The 21,920-nt window shown below is 42.9% G+C and overlaps 1 protein-coding gene across 3 annotated transcripts in view; it reads right to left on the bottom strand.

The window, feature by feature from the left end:
• Positions 1-21,920, bottom strand: part of RCBTB2 (RCC1 and BTB domain containing protein 2) — a 75,571-nt gene that overhangs the window by 11,073 nt on the left and 42,578 nt on the right. For all 3 annotated transcript variants that reach the window (XM_068267729.1, XM_068267726.1, XM_068267728.1), the window contains exons 7-9: positions 16,440-16,547; positions 15,804-15,946; positions 1,056-1,246 (exon numbers count right to left, since the gene is read on the bottom strand). In XM_068267729.1, the coding sequence (XP_068123830.1) occupies positions 1,056-1,246; positions 15,804-15,946; positions 16,440-16,547 (442 nt within the window). The remainder of the gene's footprint in view (positions 1-1,055; positions 1,247-15,803; positions 15,947-16,439; positions 16,548-21,920) is intronic.

Here is a 21,920-nt window from a genome sequence, read left to right as displayed (position 1 = left end):
GCCCCGTCTACACTACGAGACGTTGCAGCGATCCGGCGGCTCGATTAGCTGCCGGATCGCCTCTTCCGCGTGCCCGGCGCGTCCCCGCTCGCGCGCCACATTCGATTCCCCGCTCGTCCCCGCTCATCTTCCGCTCGATTCCCTGCCATTGTCCCCTCGCGGGGAGCGAGCAGGGAATCGGCGGTGCGGAGATCCGTCCTGTCGGATCTTATCAATCGAGCCGCTTAAGCGGCTCCATTGATAAGGAGCATCGCGGCCGCATCTACTCGTGTAGATGCGGCTTAAGGGCACATCTGGCAATCTATCCTGGGTTGGGGGCTAACACTGGGGGCACATCTGGCTATTTATACTAGGGAGGGGGGCAATGTTACACTGGGGGCACATCTGGCTAGCTATACTGGGGAGAGGATTGCCTAATACTGGAGGCATATCTGGTTATCTATAACAGGGAGAGGGTTACCTAATACTGGGGTTATATCTGGTTATCTATAATAGGGAGGGGGGCTATGTAATATTGAGGGAACATTTGGCTAGCGATACTGGAGGAAGGGGCTACCCAATACTGGGTGCATATCTGGCTAGCTTCACTGGTGAGGGGGAAACTGGCATTCTTTATAAGGGAATAAGTATGGCAGCCTCCGTATCCCTTTCAATTCAGGTTCCCTTTAATCTTCTGAGAACAAAAGAGGTGACTTGAATACTTTTGCATCCGATGAAGGCCAAAACATTTAAAAAGACATAAATTATGAATATTAAATAATCTCTAATACAAGTAAACTTTGTGGAATTATTCTTTAATGCTACACATGCTGTCATGAGGGTACTACAAACACTCATGTATAATAGACTACAAGTACTCAGCTGGTGTCTTTTTACATAGTTACCAAGTAATAAGTAACATGACATTTGCTCGAACCAACCAAAGCAGCCAATCAGAATTCAGCCATCTGTGATCTTGCAGTAAAGCAATATCTGATTGGTGGTAGTTATGGGATGGTGCACTTGGCGTGTGTCTGTTTCTGCTTGGCAATTTGCATGCTATAGGAGTGACTCACCTACAGAGAGCAGTCTCCACATGATAGCAGGGGTGGAGAAGCAGGCAAACACATCATCCGTGCAGGTGAAGTGGGTGAGATGCGGGGAGACGACAGCTTGTCCTCGGCACTGGCCCCACATGTACACCTGACCACTCTGAGATATGGCAGCCGATGTGTGCGACAAGTGGAAAGCTGCTATTTCTGCCATTCTATTCACACAAACACAAGAACACAGATAAGATACATAAGGCAGCTGTGTAAACACCCTCCTAATATTCAATTTACATTACTCAAAAAGATAATATAATGTTTGTTCCAGGCACTTGTACATTCAGATTGTCACCACTTGTTTCATTGCCAGATGGGCAGGGGTGAGGGTAGGTGAAATATGGCTAAGTAGTGAAAGTAAAGAACACTGACATGCCCACAAGGTTCTGCAAGAAGCATTTGACTGTCCAGTCAGGATCTTTTGTAGACCAGGGCAAACAATATTCCAGCAATTAAGGCAACCAGTACAAGGAATATGTGCTGAAGCAATGCTGACCCCCCCTCCCCCCCAAATAACATTCAAGTCAGAACAACAGAAAGACTTAGACAGGGAAAGCCTTATTCTTTCCAGAATCAGATTTTTACCCCTATCTTAAGACATTCTGTCGTAGAGATCGTCTTAAAGTGAACCCAGGTGGAAAATAAACAGATGAGATTTAAAAAAAATTGTATTTATGCTTCTACTCCTAAAAAATTACTTTTTAGCTATTCCATGGTTTTATTTTATATTTAAACATTTACAAACTAGATTGAATGTTTTGTTGTTTCCTTGCTTCTACTCACTGCCAGCATAAGTTAGAAAAAAGTCAATATTTCATGTATTTTATCTTCGTCTGCTCTCAGAAGTTGTACAGGGTGGGCCATTTATATGGATACACCTTAATAAAATGGGAATGGTTGGTGATATTAAGTTCCTGTTTGTGGCACATTAGTATATGTGAGGGGGGAAACTTTTCAAGATGGGTGGCGACCATGGCGGCCATTTTGAAGTCGGCCATTTTGAATCCAACTTTTGTTTTCTTCAGTAGGAAGCGTGTAAAAGAATAGTTTAAACATTGCAATATCTGGGACAAATGGGCAAATAAAATGTGTGGGTTTTAATTACGGTAGCATTTATTATTTTAAAGCTATAATGGACGAAAACTGAGAAATAATTGATTTTTTTTAAATTTTCTTATTTTCTTAATTCCTTTAAGTGGTTAAAGTGAACCGAGCATCATTTTTAACACCCAGGGCAGCTCTATAGCAAATTAAAAATGCATTCTAAAAATGTGGTTTATTATTAAAAAAAAGTTTCAATTTACCTCATTTGTTTACATCTAAGGGTTAAAATAGCCACTTTGTCCATCCTCAAAGGACTTGCGGGCGCTGAGCAGGAGATTGTGGAACACAGATAAGAAATCACCTCATTAGACTTAACTGACCACAAACAAACCCCCATTGTACTTCAAACAGAAAACATCAGTTACAGTTGAAGAATTTCACACCTAGCCTGGACAATGCTAGTTGTAAAACAGCAGGGGTTGAGCTTCTGAACAATGGCAGCCCTTGCAGCTATTTGAAGCCAGGAGCTGCTTAGTTCACTTTAAAGGGCCAGAGCCTTGTGTTCCAATAGGGGTTAAAAAAACAACCACACAGCAACACACACACACTGTTAAAGAGACACTGAAGCGAAAAAAATATATGATATAATGAATTGGTTGTGTAGTATGGATAATTACTAGAACATAAGTAGCAAAGTGTAACGATTGTGGAACTTTCTCCGTGATCAGCGCACAACGCGTGCGCTGACACGGCGGAAATCCTCCACAAGCGTGTAATTGCAGGCACCCAGCAAAAGGTGCTACGCACCTGTAGAGGGAAATTCCTGTCGGCAGATGACGCTGGGGAGTGCAGAGGAACCAATCCTCTGTACCTCCACAAATGCCAGACAGGAATTGTACGAAGCGCAGAACGCAATCGCAAGAGAGGCGATTGCGAATGAGAACGAGCAAAGGGACAGGTTGTATGTGTGTGCGCCAACCTAGCCGCCACCCCGTGACAGTGCACACACAACAGCAGATATGAAATAGGAACGCGATCGCGAGAGGTGCGATCGCCAGACATGACACAAGGCAGATCAGAACAGAATACGAGGTTAGCAAAGGCACAGCAAATAATACAATAAGAATAACAAGGAAAATAACAAACGCTAACTGAACGCGAACACCGCACTCATTCGCAACAGTGCACGCGTTCGTGCGCGGTCTCCACGTGATAAGCACAATAGAGACAAGCATGCCTAACTAACCAAGACAAGACAAACATGTAACAGAGGACGCGAGCGCTTGCTTAACGGTTACCTCACCGAGCTTCCAGCAAGCGTTCGTAGCAGATAAGACAGACACATGAAAACAGGGACAAGCGAGAGATAGGATCCACAGCACTAGCGAAAGTGGCTAGCGCGATCCAGGTACAGAGTAGCAGAACAGAAGGATCCACAGCACTAGCGGAAAGTGGCTAGCGCGATCCCAGGTGACAGAACAGAAGGATCCACAGCGCTAGCGAAAAGTGGCTAGCGCGATCCCAGGAGACAGAACAGAAGGATCCACAGTGCTGGCGAAAAGTGGCTAGCGCGATCCCAGGAGACAGAACAGAAGGATCCACAGCGCTAGCGAAAAGTGGCTAGCGCGATCCAAGGAGACAGAACAGAAGAGATAGCTGGTAGCAACCGCTGCACCAGCTATACTCCAAGAACAGAGATCAGAACCATTTCCTGTCGACCACCGCTGGGACAGGACAATAGCAACAGAACAAACAAACAGATAAGCAATCCTAACTGCACTAAGGAAACCTGCCTAGTGCAGTTTTCCAGGAATTACTCTAAGCTGATCTTCAAACAAAGAGCATGGCTGACACTCTCCAGAGTGTTTCACAGGAAGACTCCTTATGAACAGCGAAGCATTGTGGGAAACACATAGTACTTATAGTACACGCCTCCAATGAATGTGGCCAGGCAATTTGCATGACAACGTATGCAAATTCCTCAGCAAGCACAAGCTGCAAAACTGACAGAATCCTGGAGCTCAATGGCTCCTTTGCATACATAACAACTGGAAATTCTTAACTCTTCCTGTACTGGAAACCATTATAGACTTATGTATCTGCTCCTAATGTTTTATTCCTTAGTTGTACTACACACAGAAATCATCAGTTTTTTTCGCTTCAGTGTCTCTTTAATTCACCCTTGCAATACAAAAAAAAAAAAAAAAACCAACAACACAAGAATGGACCTAAGAGCAGAAGCAGAACATGGTAAAGTCAAGTTATAAGTTCTAATTGTGTACATTGCTCCTATGCTGGGCAAAATTGTCTTTTAAATTATAAATTTAATTGAACATTTTAAAAGGTTTTGTTAAGAATTTGTGTCTCCACTCCTTTGGGGGAAAAGAAAAGCTAAAGAAAAAGTTAGTGCAGACTTTGTACTGGCAACAGCCTGATATTTGCCTGAAATTCAGCAGAAAAGCTAGTAGGAATGATCATAGTTTACATGAATCGCGCCATTCTGAATACCGCCAGCTGGAGATATGGTCTGTGTTTATACATGCATTGCACGATATGAATAGATAACGGTGTGCTGAAAGTACACAGTGGAAAAACTTGCTTAGACATTCCCAAATTCTGTGATTACCCTTGCATGGACCGGTTTCTCTGTCAGACTAAATAGTCATTGATTTATTATAGATTTTAAGGGAAAACAACAGTCCACTATCAATAAACAGACACTTAGGGCCGGCACTTGCAGTGATGCTACATGCCACATAGTGTATCTCCCAAACGGGAGTACGGATTTCCATCTCTTGTTGAAAGATATTTGCCACATTTCACAAACATGATGCTGATAATAAGGCAAGTGAAAACGAAAATGGCAATTCACCAAAAAACCTGCCCTTATTAACGTTTTGTGATAAGTTTGCACAACAAGAGTGTTCCATTATCACGCCAATCCTTAACTACTTCCGTACCAGCAGTCTCTGCCCTCTGAAGGACCAGAGACTGCTGGTACAGCGCCTACTGACAAATTGCTGCAATAATCCGCCACTCCAACCGCTCTGTCCCTGCCGTCCCTATCACGGCAGAGCTGTGAAAAAAGGTCAGGAGATTCTTTCATTGGCTTCTGACGCTGTCAATCAATGTAAGCCAATGAGATTTGCTTACAGCGATGACAGGGTCAGGAGCAAATGAAATCGGCTCTTGACCGGGTCACACAGCTCTGCGGTCATATAGACACCAGGGTGAGTGATCTGCGGTGGGGAGACAGTGGCGCGATCGGCGGAACCGTGCAGCGACGATGTTTGACATCTACATCCAGGAGGATCCGAGCGAGACTGCGTGAGCACGGGACAGCTGCAGGGGGCTGGTAGAAGCCCAAAGTGAGTAAAACTTTTTTTTGACTTAAGTGTCCCTTTAAAGTAAACCCGAGGCGAAAATAAACTGATGAGATAAACAATTGTATTTATCCTGCTACTCCAAAAAATGGCTTTTTGTTTGGATATCCCATGGTTTTATTTCACATTTTAAAGGGAACCTAAACTGAGAAGGATATTATTATTATTATGTTTTATTTATATAGCGCCAACATATTCCGCAGTGCTTTACAAAGCACAATAAGACGACAAGGGGAACATAGATACAACTAACAAATGTACAGCAGAGTTCCAAGCAGCACAAATATTGTTACAAAAACAGTAAACATTAGGTGGATGACCCTGCCCTTGCGAGCTTACAATTTAATGGCTAGTGGGGGACACACTAAGTAAGGGGGTGAAGGATGGATGAGGCATTGACCCTTTGCCTCTGATTACATTGCGACAGATAAGTAAATAAGGGCTATAGAATGTTATAAGCTTGTCTGAAAAGGTGTGTTTTAAAGCAGTAGGATCAGCCATACTATGCCAGGGAAAACAACACATATATACGGTAAGTACTTGATCTACTTATATAACACATGTATTGTACTGTCCATGTTATGATTTCAGTGAATGTTATATAGTAAATGACGATAATTCTGCTCCTGGTGGGGGCCATGTATTTTGCCCATAGTTAAGGCTAACTCGTGATCTAATTTCTGCCCTTTACTTTTTTTTCTTGTCTCCTCCAATCGCTGAGTCACCTCAGCCTTGCTTGTAAACACAAGTGAGTAGGGTATCAAGTTTCAGATAAGCAGCAGGCAGGGAAATAAAGGGAAGAGGAGGAATACATTATAGATAAAAAGAACCCCCAGCATGCATTTCTTTGGCACCGACTACTAAAGAGCCAGTGCTCCTAAGGTATATAACTCCAAATCATAACAGCAGAACATTTTTTGAAAGTTTTGAATGCAGGATTAGCATCTTTATCACTTAATACAATCAGGCCAGTTACTGTTGAAATTTGATTTTTATGGTGACACTCCCGCTTTAAGAGTGCGTTTGAAGATGTCCAGGTTTGGAGCATGACGTACAGGCTGTGGAAGAGAGTTCTAGATAACGGATGATGCCCGTGTAAAGTCCTGGATGCGAGCATGAGAGGAGGTGATCAGCTTAGAGGCCAGGAGAATTTCTTGGGAGGAGCGAAGGTTGCGGGAGGGACTATATCTAGAGATTAGTGAGATGTATGGAGGAGACAACTCGTGGAGGGCTTTGTATGCTAGAGGCAGGAGTTTGAACTGGATCCTCTGGGTAATGGGTAACCAGTGGAGAGAATGGCACAGTGGGGCTTTATCGGATATGGATTTTTCCTTTTAAAATACCAGTTGCCTGACTCTCCTGCTGATCCTGTGTCTCTAATACTTTTAGCCTCAGCCCCTCAACAAGCAGATCAGGTGCTCTGACTGAAGTCAGACTGGTATAGCTGCATGCTTGTTTCAGGTGTGTGACTCAGCCACAACCTCAGCCAAAGAGATCAGCATGACTGCCAAGCAACTGGTATTGTTTAACCACTTCAGCCTTCAGTCGTTTTCACTTTATGCATCCAAGCAATTTTTACCTCCCATTCATTAGCCTATAACTTTATCACTACTTATCACAATGAACTGATCTATATCTTGTTTTTTCTGCCACCAATTAAACTTTCTTGTTTGTTTACATGACGTCACATGACGTCACTCTAAGCGTAACATACGCTTAGAGCGACAGCCAGAAAAAGCACAGCTTCCGAGAGAAGCTGTCGCTTTTTCAGTGGGGGTGAGCAATCAGTGATCGGGCACCATAGCCCGATTCACTGATTGCCAGGCTAACGAATCGCGGCTGGAGCGCGCGTGCAATCGGCCGCGGGAGCGCGCAGACGCGCACATTGCCTCCTGAGCGTAGCTACTACGTCCAGGAGGCCAAAGTAGTTAAAAGGAAACATCCATATCCCTCTCAGTTAAGGTTCCCTTTAACATTTACACGGTAGAATGAATGTTTTGTTGTCTTTGCTCAGTGGCAGCCAATATTAAGTGTCCCTAAATGAAAATACATGAACTATTGACCTTTTTCTATCTCATTCTGCTATTAGAAGTTGTATTCTGCCAGGAAAACTGTTATAGCCGTAATTTGCTTATCAGTGATGTGTACTATATTCCGGACAAGCTACCGACAAGACAGCAGTAGTCACTTCCATGCCTAAAAATTCACTCTTTCAGTCAGCAAAATACAACAAGTAAAATGGCCTGGTTATTAGTATGTTTTGCACTGTGCATACACATATTTATCTAATCGTGTCACATCGGGTACACTAAGTTATCACCTCTACCCTAATCCCTTCCTGGGTGACAGATAGGTAGGAAAGATGCAAACACAGGCAAAATGCTTCTCTCTCTCTCACGTATCTTTTCAGGGTCTCCTTCTGCATAAAATGCTAGAAAAAGCTCAAAATTCTCCATCTTAAGGCGTTCATCGAAGACACAATCTTGAATTTAGAAACTTGCCACATCATACTACCTGATGTATAAGTACAAAGCCCATTAGTTTACCCTCACGTTACATAGATGTGGCAAGTTTGTATCAGCGACACCATTGCACAGCAATCTCTAGTAACGAATATCTAATATCTAAGGCCAGATGATAACTCCCCACACACAAATTTACTTTTCCACACATTTTATCCTTAAAGTGAATGTTTACCGAATTAAAAAAGAAAAAGTCAGATACTCACCTAAGGAGAGGGAAGGCTCGGTCCTAATGAGCCTTCCCCTCTCCTCTCCCGGTGCCCGGTCCCGCGCAGGATCCCCCGTGGCAGTATTCGACCAGTTCGGTCAAATACTGCCACTTCCGCATGCCTTCGGGAGCTTTCGGAAGCCTTCGGGAGCACTCGGGCTCCCGATGACGTGGCCGCTCCATACTACGCATGCGCGAGCGCCCTCTGTGACGTCTTCGGAAGCCCGAGTGCTCCCGAAGACCTCCGAAGTCCCTGCGGCGGCGGACGCGAACGGGGGAGCCAGCGCAGCACCAAGGGCACCGGGAGAGGAGAGGGAAGGCTCTTTAGGACCGAGCCTTCCCTCTCCTCAGGTGAGTATCTGACTTTTTCTTTTTTAGTCCGGTACCCATTGGCTTTAAAGGGAACCTAAACTGAGAAGGATATGGATTTTTCCTTTTAAAAAATACGAGTTGCCTCGCAGCCCTGCTGATCTCTTTAGCCGCAGTAGTGGCTGAATCACACACCTGAAACAACAGCAGCAGCAGGACACAGAGACATGTCATTGTGCACAGAACATGCCTTTGTGTCCTATTAAGACTTAAAAAAAAAACCGCCTCAGGTTCTCTCTTAAAGCAGCAGGAACAACCATACTATCCCAGGAAAAAAAAAATGATTATATATATATATATATATATATATATATATATATATATATATATATATATATATATATATATATATATATATATATATATATATATATATATATATATATTATATACATACATATACACTTGTTCTATGTACATAACAGATGTATTGTACTGTCCACATTTTGATTTCAGTGAATTTTATATAGTAAATAAAAGAATTCTGTTCCTGGCTTTTTCCATCTTAATTCCCTCTGACTGAAGCCAATCCTGATGTCTTTTCCTCCCTTACCTTTTTTTCTCTTAGAAACTGCACTGTCATAGCTAGCTTACTTTGTAAACACATGTGAGCACAGCATAGATCATATTACAGCAGCTCTCTGAACTACCCTCAATCAGTGAGGAGCAGGAATGTGGGAGGGGTAATGACAAGCTTCCTTCTCGTTGGCAATGGCAAAAATAGAACCAGTCTGACTGAGATAAGATGTATTACAGCAGAAACATTTCTGAATAGACTGGAGTGCTTGCAATGCAGGGTAAGGTTGCAGGCTGCATATTAAACACAGAGAAATTTACTGAATGTAACTGTAATGATCTGCTCAGCTGCCTGTGCAGGCAGGCAGCTTTTTGACCATTGTTTGGATTTGCATGCTACAGGACTCTGGAAAGGAGAGCTTCTGTCAGTTTTGCAGCTTGTGTTTGCTGAGGAATTTGCATGCATTGTCATGTAAATTGCCTGGCCACATTCATTGGAGGCGTGTACTATAAGTACTATGTGTTTCCCACAATGCTTGGCTGATCATAAGGATTTAGTCCTGTGTAACACTCCTGGAGGAGTGTCAGCCTTGCTCTCTGATTGAAGATCAGCTTAGAGTAATTCCTGGAAAACTGCACTAGGCAGGTTTCCTTAGTGCAGTTAGATTGCTTATCTGTTTGTTTGTTCTGTTGCGATTGTCCTGTTCCAGCGGTGGTCGACAGGAAATGGTTCTGATCTCTGTTCTTGGAGTATAGCTGTCTCTCTTGGATCACACTAGCATCTTGCGCTAGCGCTGTGGATCCTTCTGTTCTGTCTACCTGGATCGCGCTAGCCACTTTCACTAGTGCTGTGGATCCTTCTGTTCTGCTACTCTGTCTGCCTGGATCGCACTCACCTAGCGCTAGTGCTGTGGATCCTTCTGTTCTGTCTTCCTGGATCGCACTAGCCACTTTCGCTAGTGCTGTGGATCCTATCTCTCACTTGTCCTTGTTTTCGTGTGTCTGTCTTGTCAGCTACGAACGCTTGCTGGAGGCTCGCTGAGGTAACAGTTAAGCAAGCGCTCGCGTCCTCTGTTACATGTTTGTCTGTCGATGGTTAGTTAGGTGTGCTTGTCTCTATTGTGCTTATCACGTGGAGACCGCGCATGAACGCGTGCACTGTTGCGAATGAGTGCGGTGTTCGCGTTCAGTTAGCGTTTGTTATTTTCCGTATCTCCTCATTGTATGATTTGCTGTGCCTTTGCTATCCTCGTATTCTGTTCTGATCTGCCTTGTGTCACTTTTGGCAATCGTCTTTCTTGCGGTTGCGTTTCTGTTTCATATCTGCTGTTGTGTGTGCGCTGTCGCGGGGTGGCGACTAGATTGGCGCACACACATACAACCTGTCCCTTTGCTCGTTCTCATTCGCAATCGCTTCCCTTGCGATTGCGTTCTGCGCTTTGTACAATTCCTGTCTGGCATTTGTGGAGGTACAGAGGATTGGTTCCTCTGCACTCCTCAGCGCCATCTGCTGACAGGAATTTCCCTCTACGGGTGCGTAGCACCTTTTGCTGGGTTCCTGCAATTGCACGCTTGTGGAGGATTTCCGCCGTGTCAGCGCACGTGTTGTGCGCTGATCACGGAGAAAGTTCCACAATCGTTACAGTAACTTATTAAAATTGCTTATATTTTATAATCTTTATAAATTATTTAGTCAGCGTTTGCCCATTGTAAAATCTTTCCTCACTGATTTACATTCTTACATTTATTCCAGATGACAACATCTTCGCTAGAAGATGCAGCAGTAGTGCTGGGACTCTTGCTCATTTCTCCTTCCCATCCAACTGTCATTATCACTGCACTATGCATTCTCTCCCCTTTCACCTCTCCTGTCCCTCCATCTCTCTTACCATGCCCATTGTGTTATCTTCCATTCCATTCATATGTCTAACCTACCCATGTTCTGGGGCTTCTCATCTCTCCTACACTCCTCAGTCACCCCTAACAACCATCATCCACCTTCCCATAATAAAATCATCACCGTCTGTCCATCCTCCCAGTTCCTACTTTCCAAAGTGTGCTCTGACCAATGGGAACATTTTTGCTAGTACACGTACAATTTGCGACGTTAAAAAGGCAGGGCTGGTGAGTGCAAGACAATCATAAAGCACTTTCAGTGAACAGTGTTTATAGTAAAGGAGAACTTGTTCCTTATCAGACATCACCACACCTATGAAATGATTCACACTTCCGCTCCGTAAACCGTCATCACGTCTGGCCAAGCTATTTGTCATGCTTGTGGGTGCTTATCTTTATTACTATTCTAGTACCATGACATAAGATAATCAGAGTTGCGGAAAACAGCTAATGTTGTTAAACCACAGCTTTGCTTTTGTGTTTTCAATGGAAACACAAGTTCTCGGATTAAATAAAGCTGCTGCCTCTGCCGCCACCACTACCACTTGTAAAAAAAAAAAAAAAAAAAAAAAAAAAAAAAAAAAAAAAATACTGGATAATAATTAATAATAGATCAAATCAATGCAATTACCTAAACATGATCACAACAGATTTCAAATGATTTGCAGAATCCAGTAAGAAACACATAGGGCTTGATTCACAAAGCGGTGCTCACAGTTAGCACGCTGGTGAAAAGCCCTTTATCACGCCTAAATTCAGTTTAGGCGTGATAAGTTTAGGCGTGATAAGTTTAGCACCAACTGGGTTAGCACCGCAGTGCACAGCTGATCAAAAGTTTTGCCCTAGCAAAGTCTGGTGCACTTCGCATAGAGTTTAATGGTGCTGCTTTGCGTGCGGGACTTTGCGCGCGATCTAAACTTATCACGGCTAAACTTATCACACCTAAACTGGCTTTTCACCAGCGTGGTGCAGTGGTTATCACGCCTAAAGCCTCTAACTGGGTTAGCACTGCTTTGTGAATCGAGCCCATACTCTCAATCTTGAAAGAATAAAGGTAGCCGTTGTTATGCCATGATCATCACCACTTTGGCTTTGCTCACGCCTATTCCCACACCCTGTACACGCTTTACTCTTTTTTGGTTTTTTTTTGCCAGTGTCAGATGATGCACACATTACTCCACTATCACCCAACACTTCAGAAAGATAGACAAATATATCAATATCAAAGCTAAAACTGTACACAGTTAAAATCCTAGACGAATGTGGGTAACCCTAAACAACAAGGACAATTACCTTAATCTGTTGGGATTGTGTACAGGATAAAATTACTCTGGAAACATACTTTTTAAATAAAAGTTAAAATGTACCACTCCAATAAGACCCAAACTAGAGATTGCATTATTATCTGTAACACCAGGTTCAAAGAATCCTATTAAAAATCCTTAGATACTTTCTCACTGCCTGTTCACAAAACGCAGTAGCCAAATCAGTGAACCAAATCATGAGCATGAGAGAATTATTTTTTCTGCGCATAAAAAACGAGATAGATTCGTCCAATGATCTAGGAGACTTTTGGGATGCTCAAAGATTTAAAGACATGCTTGGTTCTCTATGGAGTTCTGACAAATGTGCATGTAAGGCAAGGCCATTGACCAGCTAATAAAAGCAGAAGACCTTTCTGTTTTATACATTAAGAGTAAATAAGCCCAGGGGACTCACCACTGAGGTCTCCCTTATTCACCTGTTCAATGTCCTCTCGCTTTTTCCTCCTTTTGTTTGATTTACAGTATTTGTTATGTATTCTAATTTTTCAAATAATGTAGAACAAAAATGTGAAGGGTATGCACAAGTAAAGGTGCAGGTGTAGATGTTTCCTACAGAAACTGACAAGTCCAGTTGTGAGATCCCTGTACCATAGAGGGATCCTTCCATGTTAACTGTACTTTACACTGTTTAAAAAAAACCTGATACATATATCTTATGCTTTACAATACAATTGTCAACATTTTTATTAATCATACCAATGATTATAACAAAGTAGATGATAATATATAGAAGCATTAAAACCATGCAGGTAATACAACATGTGTCCATCGTGACCAACATAGAACCGACCTATTGAATAACCCTTAAAACATCTTTCTCGATTAGTGTTCAAGTCTTGTGACTACAGATTTCAGAAACTGTTGCCATTATACTGCATGTAAATTAGATATGCCATAGTTCTATTTATGATACGCAATTTATTGTTTGGTCATTATCTGACTTGAAGTCTACTTTACACTTTAACACACCTTTGTGGTTAATTTACAAAAAAGTCTCTACATTAAAGTCAGCATACAGACATGCCTATGTGTAGAAACAGGTCTGATGAGGTGAGATGTACTCAGTTATATTATTCTGACCTTAGGAGTCAATTACTAGAGTACTGACCGTATAACTCAGTAAGACAACTGTAGATGAATAAACTGTAAATTGCTGACACAACACATCATAAACACTGAAGCTTCAAAGCAGCTGAAATTCAGCAGGATCCATCCTCCCGCCGCATTCCCCACATATCTTCACTCCCGTCCGTAATGGACCATTTGGTGTGCAAGAAATAGACAGAATCGCTTCATGAATTCTCAGTTACATAAAGAAATGCATCTTCTTGCTTTCATAAGAATCTGTTCACTGAACCAACATTGCTTATCTTTCTACATAAAACTATGCAGTATCATTGCCAAAGGTTATATATTTAACTATAGCCCAAGCTTTGTGAAAAAGCTGCTGCAGCATTACTATTTATACTATACATTGTTTCCTTATAAGCGAAAAACAGCCAGAGCATGCCCTACAATCTAGTTTTACTGTGAGCAAGCAGAGACAGAGTAGAGCATCTCACATGTACAGAGCAATAGCTACCAAAGGCGTCAATTCATTAGTGTTCGGAGAAGATGCTGTGCGCAGGCAGCGCTAGACAATTTTATACATACTTATACAAAGCACATAACAAGCACAAATAGGGCAACTTCCATCATCTAGGTAATGCTTGCATTGCTAGCCATGTGTGCTTTACCCTACTCGTGTAATGAACGTTGCTAGTGCACCACACTTTAAACAAGAAGCAATAAAGTTGATCCTGAGAATGCATGTATTGCCAGCAATGTGTGTGTCGCTTAGGTAACATGAGTTGCACTATTTGCACAACATGAGTTACATACCTTGCATAAGCATCGGTAAAATTGCTTTGCGTTGATTGCGTATAGAAACTTTACCAAACTTTAGTGAATCGACCACAAATTACTGTGTGTAACACTGTACACAACAAATATAGTACTGATCAGTTACTGTGTAGTCAGTGGAAACTCTGGTGTAATACATTCTCTTCACATGCAAAATGGATTGTAACATGCCATGCCACCTTGTGCCAAATCTACCATTTTTTGATAATCCAAAAAGTTACTCCATTATTCAATTCAGTCCCTAGTTACTATGCACTGGTTTGATAGGATCGCACTCCAGGTTATACCTCCTTCAAGCTCTCTCACTTAGATTGTTGTGTTCAGTATTTTAGCCAACAGTGCTCCACCATGTCTCACCAATGGCCATATGTCATAAAATCACAGTTTCACAATTTCAGCTCAGCCTCCTGAATTATAGGAACACAATATCTGTAGTAGTGTTAGTAAACCGGCGATGGCAGTTGTTATAAAGAGTCTCCTCCGACTGATTATAAACCTGACCTTGTGCAGCATTAAAACGCTTACTATGCAGTTTTCTCCCTAGGCTCTTTTAACCAGGTGCTCCACCCGGCTAGTTTTGGTGAGCACCCAGCTGTCTTCGGATCACCTCCTGCTATGCTGTAAGCAGAGTTGCTCACAGAAGCATGGCCCTGCATTCTCTCATCTCGCCCCACCTGGCTACTTTTTCATGCCACCCGGCTGGAAAAATTTCTGGGGAGAACACGGCTATGGCTGCACTGGGCGATGCTGCCTAAGGCTACGTCACATTTTGTTATCTCAATGACTGACATAAAGGCAGAATCTAGATTTTATCAAACTGCAAACTAACTGAAGGCCAGTACACATGCTAGATTTAAGTCGTCTGATGTGGATCGGAACTCGATCTCCTGGGCAACATGCTGGGCCGAGGCTGATGTACAGTAGAGTCAGCTGTACAGCCACCGACGTGTTGGCTGACAGCATCACAGATGTAATGTCACGCGGTGGGCGGGGTGAGCAAAGGTATCAGCCGTCACTCAGCCAAGTTGATCTGCCTGGTCGGATCGCTTTCCGAACAGTGGTCGGTGGCTACCATACACTTGCCAGATTATCAGCTGAGGCTGTCATTATGAGCAGCCTCAACTGACTTTACCCAAGCGTGTCTACAGGGTTTTACTCATGACAAGCAATATTCCTTACAGGTTTGCTGTTTGGAGTCAGTGAAGCACTAACAGGAAAGTGATGAACGATAGCTTCATAGCTTTGTGATAAAACACATAGTACAGAGCTAGCAGTGGTAGTCCTGTGATCAATATTAAACCAGATATAATACTGAGTGGTGCAACATAGTAGACAAAAAAAAAAAATAAGGCCAATATTGTTTCCCTAATCTACTATAAAATATAGGTTATGGCCAGCTTTTTGTCACTTGGCCTTCACTTCTGGCACTCAAACTCAGGACAGATATGTGAAATATGTTAATTTGATATGTTTTTCAGCACTGTTGTGTGTATGAATTTCTCCCATAATGTTACAGAGCCAAAAAAATGTAAAAGCAAAAAAAGAAAAAATACCTTTCTTTTTCCACACACACTTGCACTGGGTAGGCCTGGTTACTCTTGTTTCCTGTGCCCAACTGACCATAGGAGTTGGCTCCCCAAGCGTACATGCCACCTTCATCTGTAAGTGCTAGTGTATGTGCATAGCCACACACAATCTACAAAGAAGTACAAAAACACATCAAACTTTGTATACGTACTGTACTAGAAAAACAAAAGGACAGTGCGATACCAGCTACTGCTGCCTTTTCATCACTGCCAAAAGTTCAGGGGTCTCACTTGATGTTAGGTGACAGGATATCCTGCAACATAGAGCTCCCCTACTCCTTTGTATTCAGCAGGAAAGGAGTACACAAACACAAGAACAGCAGATTCACAAAATCATTTTGTTAGATTTTCTGTTAGATTTACCTGCTAGATAGATTTTTTTTCCCAACATGTTTGAAAAAAAATCTGGCAGTCAAATCTAACAGAAAATTGTATGGTGTGTACCTAGCATAAGTCATCGTAAACATGAAGTCGCCTGCATTTTATAACACAAGCATTTCACATTTCTAGGTAAGCCCGGATGTGGTTTATTTTCTCCAGGGCTTATCTGTTCTATATTACAACCTCATATTTAGATGGCAGGAAATCGTTGAATAAACACACCTGTTCCACACGGATGCCTTGAAGAGCAGCTACTCTGCACGGTGTTAGCTGGTTGCCACAGTTTCCGAGCCCCAGCTGTCCATTTCCGTTGTAGCCCCACGCATAAACCTTTAACACAATGAAAGCACAATCAATAGAGGGTTAGATTAGGGGGGGGGGGGGGGAGAGAGGGGGGAGGACATCTGAGCAATAGTTGTATTATTTATTATCAAGAATCAAAGAAACATAAAATAAACATTCCAAAAGTGCAGACATTGTTGGCTCATGGAAGTGAACAGCTAATTACTATTACCCAGTGAGTAATTTCCCCATCTTCCTGTACAACATGCAGTCCTACACAGCCTTCCTAATCTTCCAAGTCTTTCTGATGCTTGCTCATGTTAGCGGGATAAGGGAAATGGGATCATGATCTGTCCCCAGCATAAGGGGAAACACAGAGCCATACAACATATCCTGCAGTTCATTCTTCAGTACAAAGGGTCTCGCCAATCCAGACCAGGGAGGCACTTCATAAAGCAACACAGACACAGCAATTATTATTATTTAGTATTTATATAGCGCCAACATCTTCTGCAGCGCTGTACAAAGTATATGGCCATATCACTAACTGTCCCGCAGAGGAGCTCACAATCTAATCCCTACCATAGTCATATGTCCAGTATGTACTGTATATCTACCATAGTCTGGGGCCAATTTTAGGGGGAAGCCTAACTTATCTGTATGGTTTTTGGGATGTGGAAGGAAACCAGAGTGCCTGGAGAAAACCCACACAGACACGGGGAGAACATACAAATTCAGCGCAGATAGTGCAATCATTAAAATAAACCATTTTATGCACTGTACCTGTGATTTGTATAGTCAAAGCCATGGTTTTTATAAACTTGTAATGTTTGGTTTTGAGAGTTGGGCCATAAAGAAGGCTAAGCACTGAAAAATCAACGCCTTCAAATTGTGGTGCTGGAGAAGACTATTGAGAGTCCCTTGTATTGTAAGAGCCAGTCAATCCTTAAAGAAATCACCCTGACTGTTCATTGGAAGGAGCAATGCTGAATTTCAAATACTTTGGACACACGAGACATGATGCACTGACTAGCTGTAGGGAAAGATAGGTCGGCACCATCCAAAGTGAATTATAGCTCTTTTTATTGAAGTGTCATCAAGACAGCCTGTCACAAAGATGCGACGTTTCGAAGAAAATTTCTTTATCAAGCATGTGACAAGCTCAAAGAGGTACACAGAATGCACAGTTTATATACCCCACCTATACACATACCACTCCCATATTGAAATCACCAACCAATCATAGGCCCTTTACATTTCAGCGGACCTGATGGGGAACTATAGTGGTAGGAATGGACCAAAGAATAGAAAGCAGCTCACCTGTAATGGTCTCCCCGCCCCACGTAGCCAAAAACCCACACAGAGGCCAGCGTCCCCATCTGCGGCCTGGCCACGCCCACCACAAGAGGACGCGGCCACCGCATTGGAGCGCAGCTGACATCAGGGCCTCGTGACCTACCCGGAACTGATAGGCCACTCAGCAAGGCAACGCATGGAACGCAAAGGTCGCATGCTACGCAGATGGTAGTGCGTGCATTGCGTACCTCAACGCGTACACGTTACCTTGCAGGCGTCTGTGTAGCAGCACTCCATGGCAACGTCAGCCCCCGTGTGAGCCGGCCCCATGGCAACGGGGAAGCCAACAGTCCAGCAAAGTCTGTAAAAGAAATAGGGCACTGTATGCATAAATAAATGCACCTAGAACAGAGCAAAGTAAAACATAACATAAGGGGACATCATAATACATAAGATATTCATGGAAGCTTGGCAGTATGGCAACACAGCGTCAGACATAGTCACATGTCACAGGAGCGGCAGCAGATCGTATTCTCTATTAAATCCCCTTGGATGCAGGCAATCAAGTGTCCTGATCCAAAAGGCTTCCCTATACAGGAATCTTTTTAATCTACTTCCTCCTCTATTATTTGGTGGGATTGCTTCAATGAACTGGTACTGCAGCTGATTGACACTGTGGCCACATCCGACAAAGTGTGCCGGGACCGCCTGGTCAGTTTGTTCTGAATACCGGATTTGTGGGCTGATATTCTAACTTTGACCTTGGATGTTGTTTGGCCCACATAAACAAGCCCACAAGGGCATTTTAATAAGTAGACAGCATACTGTGTATCACAATTAAAACATCCCCTAATGTAAAACCTTTTACCTGAGTGAGGGTGAACAAAGTATGGAGACCTGATGACTGAGTGACAGTGCACGCTGTTGAGACAAGGGAATGTTCCCCTGCGAGTTAAGGATTCTGGAGGTCTAATAAGTGTCCTCATCTCTGCGTGAACCAACCTGTCACGCAGAGTGGACGCACGTTTGTAAGAAAGCAGAGGAGGCTGTTGAAATTCATTAATTGAGGGGAAGGAGGGTGACAAAGTAGGCCAGTGTTTTGTTTTTTTTTTAAATACCAATGGAGTTACTCCAAATATTAAACCGAGAGACAAAAGTCAGACGGTTGCCTACACTCCTACTCCTCTTATGACCAGCCAAAGATTCGCTCGCCTCGCTGCGTGCTGTCTGCACTAAGTCAAAAGGATACTCACGGGCCAAAAATTTACTGGACATTTCATTAAATCTAGATTCCCGTATCTTGCCATGACCCACTATACGGCCTATTCGCATAAACTGGCTTTTTGGAATAGAACGTTTCATATTGACGGGGTGGAAACTATCGTAAGATAAGATAGCATTCCGATCTGGTGGTTTGATATACAGATCAGTGCGTAGACTCCCCGACTCCAAGTATACCATCGTGTCTAAAAAATTGACACGCTGCTGATCACTATAAACTTTGAGGCAGATGGCCTAGCACTGATGATGTAAATAGGTGACAAATTCATCGAGGGCCGAACGCAGCCCCGCCCACACGCAAAATATATCGTCTATATAGCGAAGCCAAATTTTGGCATATTTTTGAAAAATATGATTAGTATATACAAAACTTTCCTCATAGACGTTCATATATATATTTGCGTAGGACGGAGCCACGTTCGACCCCATTGCCGTACCCCGCAACTGTAAATAAAACTGATCATTAAAGACAAAATAGTTGTACGCAACAGTTCAATCACAAAGTCAACCTGCGTAATATGTTGTTGCTTCATAAATACAATAAATAATAATAATAATAACAACAACCTGTACATCATAAAAATCAGAAGCCACAAATAATGTGTGTCGCACCGCTAGCTGTAATATTGCTGCACAGAGACCGCTACTACCGCAGCAGTGTAATTCTCCAAAGAACCTGCCTTCTCATGATGGCCATGATGCACTAACTAGCGGTAACATTGCTATGCAGAGACAGTGTGTGGCAAGATTACTGGTACTACCGCAGCAGTGTACTGCAAGTTACTCAAATAGCGTGACCATTGCGACAGTATTATTATTGATTTACATAGGGCCAGAATCTTCCATGGTGCTGTACAATAGACTACAGGCTATAGCAATACAAAATAAATAATACACAGTTAAAAATGGTGGACTACAGCTGATGCAGTCATAGTACCTGTTTCCGCATAAGTCTATGTAAAGCCTGGTCTCTGGTCCCTGCCGCGTCAGTCTTTCACCAGCTTGATGATTATTCATCATCGCCGAACCAGTTGCGCCAGTGTGCTTGACGTCATCTGACGAAGGCGCTGAGTGCTGAAACGCGTAATGATGTCACACGCACACAGAGAGTAGGCCCCACCCATCACCTCGCGAGACGAGCTCCCAGGACACCAGAGACCGTGCTGCTGGCCACAGCACGAGTGTAACTGCTGCCGGGGTGATAAGCGGATTGGCCTCACTGCTGATATGCGATTTTAACCTGCAATTGTCTTGTGAATAAAGTGAATTTTTAAGGTAATGCACTATGGAGCGCTCCTTTTCTGTCTAGATTCCTTTGCATCCCTAAGTTGGAGCAGCGCAGTGTATGTTACTGAAAGGAGTGAAAGACTTTGTGGAAGTGTCTGAATTCTGCAGTGGGAGCGCAAGGATTTTGTTTATTTCTGTGGAACCTATACTGCCTAACCTATACTGCAGCACCTATGGCTAGCTAACCTGTACTGGCGCACCCATTTCTGGCTTACGTGTACTGGCGCACCTATTTCTGGCTTACCTGTACTGGGGCACCCATTTCTGGCTTACCTGTACTGGGGCACCCATTTCTGGCTTACCTGTACTGGGACACCCATTTCTGGCTTACCTGTACTGGGGCACCCATTTCTGGCTTACCTGTACTGGGGCACCCATTTCTGGCTTACCTGTACTGGGGCACCCATTTCTGGCTTACCTGTACTGGGGCACCCATTTCTGGCTTACCTGTACTGGGGCACCCATTTCTGACTTGCCTATACTGGGGCACCTATAGCTAGCTAACCTTTACTGGGGCACCTATAGCTAGCTAACCTTTACTCATTGGTGTGCTGATCCATCGTCATGCATCGAAAATTGTGAATCGAATAGAGATTGCACTTTGACAGAAAAATGTCAATTCAATATTTTCCTAAAATTGTTCAGCCAAACTGACGAACGCGGTCTCTGCAAAGCAGTATTTATGCTAGATAGGTGCAGGGCCATAATGAGAAAGCGGGATTCACTGGCGAAGACCAAAGGTTGAGGGCAAAAGGCGGAGAGGACAACAGAGAATGAGATGGCTAGATGGTACCATGGAAGCAACAAACATGAGCTTGAAAAACTTTGAGAGGCAGTGGAGGATGGGGGCCTGGAATGCTATGGTCCAGAGAGTCAGACACAAATAAACAAAAATATAGTGAAAAAAAAAAAAAATCACAAAATTTAAAAACACATATAAAAAGGTACATTTATCCTAGCTCAGTAAAATTATCCTAGCTCAGTAAAATAAACTACCTTTTCCTATGTTGTCACTTACAGTAAGTACAAATCTGATAGATCACCTCCTCAGCAGAAAAACAGAATTACTGTTATGCTTTACAAAAAGCACTCCCTGAAAAGGATCTATGCAAAGTTGTCAGCCAGCTTACCAACTCGTTTGAACACTATTTTGGCATTTAAACTGAACAACTGCAATTCCGTAAGTAAACTTAAAAATGTAATATTTTTACTTTATTAAACTTCAATGCATTGCTGCAGAAAGCTGAATGTCAAAATGTAACTCAGAATTTTGCCCAGAAAGCTGGAACCAAATCCAAAACCAGGATTTTACCACCGCCGATTTCACTGGTTTCTAGTGGCATACACAGTAGCTAAATAAGGGATTATTGCGAAAGAACTGCTCACACTCAGCTAAAGCACGTCATCTCATGAGCAGAAGCCACAAATCTTAGAAAAAAAAAAAAAAAAAAAAAAAAAGCCACACAAAACAACTGTACACTCATATACCATACTCCTAATTTTCATGGACTATACAATTTTTGTATCTTTTGGTCTCATTTTCTGCGTTCATCATTA

The sequence above is a fragment of the Hyperolius riggenbachi genome, chromosome 2 (genome assembly GCF_040937935.1).
Source record: "Hyperolius riggenbachi isolate aHypRig1 chromosome 2, aHypRig1.pri, whole genome shotgun sequence".
In the NCBI taxonomy this organism is placed as follows: domain Eukaryota; kingdom Metazoa; phylum Chordata; class Amphibia; order Anura; family Hyperoliidae; genus Hyperolius; species Hyperolius riggenbachi.
This window is presented reverse-complemented; position numbering and strand designations above follow the sequence as displayed.